Below are 9,855 nucleotides of genomic sequence, written 5' to 3'. Positions count from 1 at the left end.
AAACGACACAAATAGATGCTTAAATAGCACAAAAATGATACAAAATGATAGCTAAATAGAGAGTACAACCATTTGCACAAGGCTAATAGCAATAATAGCACCAATATTGTTATGACTGGGACGTTTAGAACCCATGCAGCAGGCAAGGGACAGACAGGTGAATTAATAATGAGTCTTGATTGTAACACAAAATCACTCCCAACGTGAGGCAAAACAGAACAGGGAAACAAAACTAAACTAACGGTGACGGGTCTACGAATGTGGTGGTGGGGGGGGCAGAGCTAAGGGAGCCAGTGGCGGAGACGTGGGGAGGACTGAGGAGCAGGCAGACCAGGAGCAGATGGAGGAGGGGTGCAGAGTGGACAAGGGATTCTGGGATGAGGAGGGATAATGGAGCCAGCAGGGTAATCCACAGAAGCAGGGTCCAGACAACGGTGTGCAAACAACAGAGTGCAGCTTGTAATGTCCCAGCATGGGAGCAGTGGAGAGAGCCAGGCTTTATACAGAGCTGATTGGTCATTGTGAGCAGCTGCGCTCGTTTGCTCATTCCAGCCAGCTGTGCTCCAGCACAGCCGCCGAGCAGGAGAGGGAGGGGCCATGACAAATATTTAAACAAGTAAAATAACAAAAAAATGACATAAAATAGGTTGACCATACGTCCTCTTTTGCCCGGACATGTCCTCTTTCGAGAGGCTGTCCGGCCTGTCCGGCCGGCGTTTATAAAGTCCTTCAAATGTCCGGGTTTTTGATCTTGCCTAGCTTGAGCGCGTCACAGACCAGTGTATTTATCATTCACGTTGAATGGTTCCTTTGGAAACACGCTCTGAGAGACGGAGTTTGAGCCGAACCCCGGAACGTGTATTAATCATTCACAAAGCAGTACAGAGGCACTCCACACTCACTCCTCGCTGACAGGCAGGTAGGCACACTGCGAGAGAACACTCGAACCGAAAGAAAATACCAAAACGCAAATGTCATTTCACTGATGAAATGTGAAAAAAGTACCCCTGTTTTCGTCCAGGTCGTGTCAAATGGGAGGCAGAATGTACAGTCTGCAAAGCTGGGACTTATGTCTCTGTAGCTAATAAGAAAAGGAAAAAGAAGGAAAAAAAGGACTGTTGACTTGAGGCATTATTTCTATATTTTTTTCATTTGCCATTAGACACATTATTTTGAAGAATGGGCAAACTGAACATTGAAGAATAGGCTACCTCTTTTTTTTCTTTTTGTTTAATATTTTGAGGCATTATTTCTATTTTTATATAATTGATAATTGAGAGGTTATTTTGAAGAATGGTACTCTACCTCACTTTTCCTAACTAAGGTGTAAGTGTCAGACTTAAGAGAGATGATTATTTCTTATTTTGTTAAACATCTGAATACATGTGTTCCTACACAACTTGAGTCAATAACTATTAAAGACTAGAGCATGCCATATTTGTATGTGACTGATTATATTGTTTAGGAGAACTGCTTTAAATTAAAATATATATATAATTTATAGAGCAAATGTTTGTGAGTGTTTGGGCTATTTTTCTGTATATCCAGGTAAAGTGTTTTTTTCTGGGGAATTCAGAATATCTGTTTAACTGAGTTTGAAGCACAGAAAGCCCCCTGACCCACGGAAAACCCCTAAAAATGGGGGGGGGGGACTGAAAATTTTTCACGCGTGAGCTGGAAGTGTGTCCTCTTTTCAGAGAAACAGAATATGGTCACCCTAACATAAAAAGACAAAAATGACACAAAGACACAAAAATGACATAGAAATAAGACAAAGTCACTAAAAGCTATTGACTATTTGTTGTTTGTTAACTCTACTCTAATCACAGTAACAGGGTTGCTAATCCATGCTAATATTAGCTTTTTCTCAGCAGTAGAAGCTAGATGTTTAGCTAGCTGTTACTGCTGACCAAGAGGACAAACTGATTCATGGAAAAATACAGAAAAAGAATTAGTCTGATCCTGATATCATGTATAACATGCATGAGGGATTTATCTGTTATAAAAATGAACAAAAATGAGTGAATCCAGAGCTTATAGCAGGTAAAAGTCGTGGACTTTTTCTCATCCTAATTAAATATTTTGTACGATTTTAGGATTATTTTTTATCATGTTTTAATGCTAGGAAGAGACAAACTGACAAAACTGGGTTTAAAAAAAGAGAGAGCCAAACTGTAGTCATGATCATCTTTTCATCCACTATTGGAAGTGGAAATATTGTGGTGTTGGTGGTTAAATATTTCAATTTAAAACTGGCATTTCCACTGTGTAAAAATACTGCAGCAGTCCTGCATCAACATATTATCAGCAAAATGCACTTGAACCCTCTAAATCTTGCACGTTTTGCTCCTGTTGCATTCCTACTGCAGGTTGATGCTAAAATTCTCGTGCATTTATTTGTGTTTTATTCAATCATTCAAGACATTAAATCAAGGCTGACAAATATGAAAAACAGAAGAGACAACATAGCTTTGCTCGACCCATTCTTCAGGAAAACTGATTGATGATGCTAATTTCAGCATTTCATGTCATTCACTGTTTTCTTCTTCTACCAGATAAAAAGGTTTTGCTAACAGGGTTGTTGTGGGACACGTGTGAATTTCAGATTTCATTCATGATAATTATTATTTAAAATATTATGTTGATTTAAAAAATGTTCCCACAATTACAAGAGAAATCAATGAAAAAATACCAAAAAGGAGATTTAAATTTCATTTTAACTGTTTTTTTTTTTTTGGGTTGTTTTATTTGAGATTCAGTTTGGTCATCAGGGGGTTGGAAAAATGTCATTTTAAGGGGAACTCCAGACTTACTTGGTATTTTAAAAGATATTTTCAAACATTCTTTTCTCCTATAGTTTTTTGTTAGATTTGGTCTCAGGATAAGAACATTTACACAACAGCTGCATGTTTTAGTATTTTGTACATGGATTATTTGAAATTTGATGAATGGGACGTAAAATGTCCTCCAGTTCTGGAACGATCCATGCATATTTTTTATCTAAGTCCGGATCGTGGGCCAAATCCGGCCCGCTGTTGAATTTCTTTGTGGCCCGCCAGCATTTGTGATCAGGGTATAAATGCACACGTTAAAAAATATTTTAGGTTTTACCACAAGGTGGCAGCATGACCCATTCTGACCATAGGAGTGTTCGGAAAGTTCAATTCTTTCAATGCACTAAAATGTGTTCCTCCATGTGCTCCTTCTCTTCACTGGGAAAATAATGGATACTTCTTCAAAAATATTTGGCCACATGACCAATTTCTTCCATGGTTTTCTAGAAACACATTGCTGATGACTAAAATATATGACAAAGTTTGCTAATATTGTTTTTTACATTTTTGCCATTGCTTCCATTAAGTTTTTTTAGTATGATACAAACAAAATACATCATGGACTTGGTTAATACTTCATATTATGTTAAAATATGTTATTATTAGTGTTAAAATAACACAATAGTATGTTAAAATATGTTGCATATTAGTAAAACACATTATAAAGTTTGCTAATAATAACTTATTTGTCTTCTGTTTTCAAAATGGAATTTATTTTAATGATATTAGAGAACAAGGTCTGATGGTAATAATCATTATATTTTATTATTACGTTATTTTTGTTTTATTATAGTTGTAAAGGACTTTGTGATTTTGTATCTGTGAAAGGAGATATCCAATGTAAAGGATTACAAATAGTTAGGATTGATAGTTTGGAGACTTGTAAGTTGCGGAGTGCAGGAAAAATAACTTTATCACTCATTGCAATGAGATATGTTTGTCACTTCTAACCCTCTTAACACTACTGTGCTTAAAAGGCATGCTTTCTTAGAAAAAAATCTCCAGAATACAAATGTTTTTTTAGAGCCACAAACTGTAAAAATGGAAAGAATGGTTCAACTTTCCGATTGTTTGTAATAAATACCATCAGTTTTGTGTGGTTACACTGAGAAAAAATATTGAAAATAAGCTTCAAATTTTTAGATTTCATTGTAGTCACTTTCTTTAAAATGTCAAATTCAAAAATTCACCAAAAATAATGATGACCGTTTTTTTTTTTTTTTAAAAACCCAAAAGATTCTCTGTTCTGCACGGCAACTGAGAAGCCATGACTGACTCAGATAAGTTTGAGCAACAACCATGTGACCAAAATCCAGACACTTTTTGGGTGAAGCTTTCAATTCAGTTTCAATAAATTTTATTTACAGTTCAAATGTGTCATGTCAAGACACTTAAATGAGAAAAGTAAAGACAAAATTATAGAGAGAAACCCAACAAATCCATAATTTCCTTTGGATTCCCGTCTGAGCAAGCACTTGGCGACAGTGGGGAGGTAAAACTCCCTTTTTCAGGAAGAACCCTCCGGCAGAACCAGGCTCAGACAGGGCGGCCATCTGCCTCGACCGGTTGGGGTGAGGGTAAAGGAGAGAGAGAACAGGACAGTAGATAGAACTTCAAGGCAGGTGAGGCCAGGAACCGCAGCTCCATAATGTCAGCTCCATAACACCGTTCTGTACAATCTGACGTCTCTTCATCACGGCCAATCACCTGCTAGAATACGTGGTAAAAATCAGAAAATAAATTAGTCATATCTGCCGTGTAATCAACATTTTAAAAGTTGACTTGAGACAAAATGTTTTTCAAATATACTTTCACACTATCTATGCTAAAGACAAGCACGTGTCATTTCCCTTTGAATTATTTTTAGATTTTTTGGTCCATGTGTTTTAAATTTAAGTATTTTTATGATTGCTCTTTTATTACTTTTTTAAAATCCTTTTATATCTTTAATGTAGCACTTTGAGATTTTGCTTAAATGAAAAGTGCATTACAAATAAAATGGAGTATTATTATTATTATTATTAATACTCCATATTATATTTACAAATAACATACTTGCATATTTTAATAAAAAAATATTATATTTATAAAATTATTCTTTTGATCTATTTTGTGCTTTGCACTATTTAAGTACATAATATTTAACACTACTGTCCTAATTTACATACTGTCAGTTCATAACAGATGTCTCAAGTCACTTTACATGATAAAATGAGGACTAGTCCATTTAAAATTAATTACAGACAGAATCCCAATGAATCCTTTGGATTCCCCTTAGAGCAAGCACTTGGGACACTTGGGAGGAAAAACTCACTTGAAATGGGAAGAAACCTCCGGCAGAACCAGGCTCTGAGAGGGCGGCCTTCTGCCTGCACCGGTTGGAGTGAGGGTAAAGGAGAGAGAGAGCAGGATATTAGAGAGAAAACAGATCAAAACACAAGAGAACAATAAACCCAGAGAAGGATACTGAGGTCAGACCTGTGAGAGTGAAATGTGACTGCAGGCCATTGGTGCTGCTCAGTCCATCACATCAGACACACAGCAGCAGCAGAACGTCTTCTTCATCCGAGACAAGATGCGTTGGAAGCAGTTCTTCTTCTTCTTTTTCTTCTTGCTTTGCTCCTTTTCGCTGTCTTCAGTGTACTGATGATTCTGCTCGACCTTCCTGAACTGATCATCTTTGCTAACGTTGCTGGTGTCACCGTTTTCACCATCCTCAATGTCTTTAGCAGCTTTAGAATCATCACTCTCCTCACTGTGCTCATCCTTGCTGCTCTTCTTGTGCTCCCGGTCTTTGTCCTCATCAGGCAAGCCTGTCAGGTCAGTTCTGTTTTCAGGGTCTGCAGGCTTAACCATGATGAACACGCTGGTGGAGGGTTTAGGTTCATCGCTAAAAAAAGGAAACACACACTGTTGGGTTTACATCCGACAAGCAGAGAATGCAAACATGGAAATCAGCAAAAGTCCATATCAGTGTTTTGTCACTTGCTGGGCTGTTAATACCTCACAACCTGTGTACAAAGTAAATAGAAGCACACTTACCAACTGCTGATGGGGGAGCTGCTGTTGAGGTAGCTTTTAGTGATAAAAGGATGGTTGAGGATACCACTGGGGGTGATTCTGTCCTTCTCATCCCACTGAACCATCGCCTTCAACAGCTCGATACACTCCCTCCTCTCATCAGCCTCTGCTGGGTTGTCCGGCTCAGAATACACCTGGTGCAGAAAACGTTTGGAAAGTACAACAGTGGTCAAGTCACCTTCAACCTGAAATATGAATACAATAAATGAACGTCACTCTTCAGCAACTAGCTGCTGCTTCCTAAACTACCTACCCTCTTCATTTCATCCAGAGAGCCGAACCTGTGATGTGTGGGGATGGCGTACATGGCCAAGATCCCAAAATGCTCTCCTGGTGTCTGAAAGAAGAAAACAAAGATGCTTACTAAAGCCTTCATCTTATTGAGTGAGTAGAGGTCAGTGGTAAAATCACAGTAGGAGTATCGTACCTTCAGCCGCCACACACCACCACTTATTTTCTTAAAAAACAATCGTGATCTCGGACCAGCTTCGATGAGGTGTTGCGGTGGCGGACCCAGCAGACTGATCATTTGTCGGAGCTGCAGACAGAACACAACACCACGTTAGACCTGAAGCTAATCGTGCGACGGCTTCTAATGCGTTTCAGCTACAGTAATTTACTCACTATCCAGTATTCTGAGTGTGTTCCGAAGAGAGCAATACGAGCCACCATCCTGGCCATCACGCAGCCTAACGACCAAACGTCGATGGCCTCTGAATACGGCAGGCCCAGGATGATTTCTGGAGCTCTGAATGTGGAAAAAACATCAAATGAAGATGTGACACAGTAGACAGTAAGGAGACAGTGCTGAATTAAAGGTTTCTCAATGGTGAAAACTGATCAGTATTATCATACCTATATCTAAGTATTTGGACTAGATCTCCTGCTTTGGCCTCAGACCTGTACTTGGCCAAACCAAAGTCAATAAGTTTGACCTTGAAGGGCTGCTTCACACGATCCACCATCATGATGTTATCCATTTTCACATCAGTGTGGATTATGCCAGCACTCTTGGTCGTATTCAAAGCCACGGCCAGCTGTAAGAAAAAACAACATTTATCAGGAGTTTGTTCAAGAAATCTGTCACATGACAATAAAAGTAGAGGTTGTAAAGGTTCCTGAACCACTGATGCTGTTTATAGCACCACTGTAGGAGGTAAATATAAAGAGACAATAGAAGGTCATACCTGTTGAATAACTGTACGGACGTGTTCCAGTTGCATTGGTCCTCTTAATCCATGTACATAGTCCCACAGGGTGATGTCCAGTTTTTCCAACACCAGGAGCCGCGTACTTTTTACAAAGACTTCTCCCTTGTACTTGATGATGTTGGACTCGTCCGAGTTGTGGCTCATGAGCTTTTCCAAGATTTCCGCCTGTGGAGACATAATATGTTTGCTGAGCCACATAGTCCAATCAGTTCTTCTCAACAACTATGAAGTACATTAGATGACCAGTGCCACTACTCAGAATCTTATAGTGGTACTGCCATCGTTTTAAAAATGTCTTTTTGTGTCACTCTTCAGCTGAAATCCTATGTTGAGTATATGAGTGTCTTACCTCACGGTCTAGATTGTTCTTTTCGGGCATCTTTATAGCCACGTGCTCTTCAGTGCTGTCTTCCACACATTCCAGCACTGTTCCATAGCTTCCATGTCCCAGGTTTTTCGCCAGCGTGTAGCCTTTTGGGACTTTGGTTCTCCCATCAGAGGAAGACGGTGAGGATGATCTTTGAATGTTCATTTTTATGTTGTCACAGAAGACTGAAAGTGAAACAGACACAAAAGAGAGCCATAATCTATGGATGTCTTGTTAAACCGTTGGTAATCTACCACACTGTTGTGATCTCAGTTTTTAATCAAATTTGCTAAATATTGAACCAATTGTCACAAAACAACAGCACTGAGTGTTACACCCTGTTCTGAATTGTGTTATAAGGCATATTGGACAGCAGCAAAATTACATGGATGCTTCCTCAGAAACTCCAAAGTGTTTACTTCAATAAACAGAAGAGTGGAGTTACTTACCTCACAAAAGTTTGGTTATCTGGATTTTGTTGAAATATGGATGTCTCTGAGGTTGGTTTTACTAAACTACTCAATAAACTAATAAATAACTCAGTAAAATAAAGTGAAATGGTGTCTCCACTCAGAGTTTGTGTTTAAAATGAATTCTAGAATGAATTTAAAAACAATTAGAAAGTTCTCAGCATTGTTTACTTTTGAAAATGTCATGTTAAATGATCAAACTGCCGTTGTTTTTCTCATCTATCTGCATTTAATCACCTATAATAACATGCTCTGACTAATGTTGTTATAAATTGCTGACGTCTCTCATTTGTTAGAACATTTTCTGATCAACTGTGTCTCATTGGACAGATTTTTTCTAGCATAAAACATATTTTAAATATATTAAAAATACGAATATTTTTGAATGTTTTTGGATTTCTTATTTACAAATCCAGATATTTGAGATGTTTTTTAAAGCCTGTTTATCCACTTCCAGCACATTTTTTACATATTACAGGCATCTGAGGTAATGTTTAAATGACAATATCTCAAGAACTAATACAGATAAAACATGAATTTTTCACCGTCTTTTCTTGTTTCAACTACAGGACAAGTAGATGAAATAATCTCTGAAATAATCTCTTTACAGGAGTACTGGCTGGTTTTAGTTATCCAGTTGAGATAAACCTGAACACATCATTTACCTACCGAACTGCTGAAATCTTAGATTTGAATAAATGATGTTAAAAATTACACGACAAGCACAAAACTGAGTGTTACATCCTGTTCTGGCTCACAGATTTCATTACAAACTGGACAGAGTTGTAGAAAAACAGATTTTAAAACTTCCTTCTGAATGTTTCCTCTGGTGTTTGCTTCATCAAACAGAACAGTGAAGTCACTTACCTCAAAAATGTTCGCTTCTTTGGATTTTGTTGAAAGGTTGATGCTGAATCTAATTTCGATGTCCTGCTAGTTTCAGTGTAGTCCTGTTGTCCTCCTGAAATCTGTAAGACACTGTCCAGAGCTGACTCCACACTGGGATTTAAATGTGGTTTGAATTCTAGAATGTCCATGATGTCACATTCTGACAGCAGTCTCAGCACTACTTGGTTTAAACGTAAACAAATGCAATGGAGCAAATATGTAGTGTTGTTATTGTTTGAACTGTCACACTGACAGTTAAAAAAGCACACTGTGGGTCTGGGTTAATGTGAAACGCTGAAACGCTGGTGTAGTCTTTGGATACGAGGAATATGGCTTTCAAAATAAAGTTTCCTTGTTTCAACTTCTGGTTAATTGAGCCTTTGGATAAAATATGTTGTGGTAAATTGTGCCATCAACTATGTTGAAGTAAAATAGAAACTTTTATACCTCATATAATGTAAGATCTGTCTCCATTTGTTCATCTCAGACCTGGTGGGCAGATCCTGTTCTCTTGAATCCTGTTCTGGTTCCTTATCTAATGGACCTAATGTAATTATTTACCAACAATAAATGAAATTACTTTTGCTGAAGCTAAATTTGTGTTGACCTACGAAGCAATCAAAACAATTAACAAATAAATAACAAACTGATTTAATATTTCTTTTTAGATCAAACAATTAAACATGGAAACTACAGAACCTGTTCTAACAGTGAAATATTTCATCTCATCAACGAATTTAATCTACAGAAAGGAACTCCCTCCACATTCAACTTAAAGTGCACAAATACGTTATTGAGGCTTAAAAACATTCCTTTGGGTGCCTCAGATAACATGGTTCAAACCTTTAAAATGTTGATTTTGCATCTCTTTGAAGACATGAACTGCAACCAAGTCTTCATCCAGTTTGCTCCACAACTGTTAGGATTAGGATCAGTGGCGGCCGGTGAAGTTTTCTCTTGGGGGGGGCGCACTGAATTTACCAAACCAAACAGCAGAGTCGGCA

The 9,855-nt window shown here is 38.0% G+C and overlaps 1 protein-coding gene across 3 annotated transcripts; it reads right to left on the bottom strand.

The window, feature by feature from the left end:
• Nucleotides 1-4,168: 4,168 nt before the first annotated feature.
• LOC127534532 (homeodomain-interacting protein kinase 1-like) lies at nucleotides 4,169-9,406 on the bottom strand. 3 transcript variants are annotated; one of them, XM_051949880.1, is made up of 11 exons: nucleotides 8,831-9,406; nucleotides 7,476-7,678; nucleotides 7,103-7,291; nucleotides 6,771-6,952; nucleotides 6,540-6,663; nucleotides 6,343-6,453; nucleotides 6,169-6,252; nucleotides 5,877-6,049; nucleotides 5,313-5,724; nucleotides 5,149-5,203; nucleotides 4,169-4,544 (listed from the first exon to the last, which is right to left on the bottom strand). In XM_051949880.1, exons 2-9 carry the CDS (start codon nucleotides 7,656-7,658, stop codon nucleotides 5,352-5,354), a joined length of 1,419 nt encoding a protein of 472 aa, XP_051805840.1. In that variant the 5' UTR covers nucleotides 7,659-7,678; nucleotides 8,831-9,406; the 3' UTR covers nucleotides 4,169-4,544; nucleotides 5,149-5,203; nucleotides 5,313-5,351. The 3 variants fall into 3 exon arrangements, with proteins under 3 accessions (XP_051805840.1, XP_051805842.1, XP_051805841.1); XM_051949882.1 differs by having other exon boundaries at nucleotides 4,169-4,541; XM_051949881.1 differs by lacking the exon at nucleotides 8,831-9,406 and having other exon boundaries at nucleotides 7,476-7,822.
• Nucleotides 9,407-9,855: the final 449 nt, after the last annotated feature.

The sequence above is a fragment of the Acanthochromis polyacanthus genome, chromosome 6, assembly GCF_021347895.1.
Source record: "Acanthochromis polyacanthus isolate Apoly-LR-REF ecotype Palm Island chromosome 6, KAUST_Apoly_ChrSc, whole genome shotgun sequence".
NCBI lineage: Eukaryota > Metazoa > Chordata > Actinopteri > Pomacentridae > Acanthochromis > Acanthochromis polyacanthus.
The sequence above is the reverse complement of the archived record's forward strand: the minus strand, read 5'-3'. Positions and strand labels throughout refer to the sequence as shown.

What these genes read in the sequence shown, in the direction of transcription:
- LOC127534532 (XM_051949880.1), bottom strand. Translation starts at nt 7,658, where the DNA reads ATGAACATTCAAAGATCATCCTCACCGTCTTCCTCTGATGGGAGAACC. An exon ending in GTCCAAATACTTAGATATAG is followed by an intron (nt 6,664 to 6,770) that starts GTATGATAATAC and finishes TTCCACATTCAG; the next exon opens with AGCTCCAGAAATCATCCTGG. An exon ending in CTCTGGATGAAATGAAGAGG is followed by an intron (nt 6,050 to 6,168) that starts GTAGGTAGTTTA and finishes TTTCTGCACCAG; the next exon opens with GTGTATTCTGAGCCGGACAA.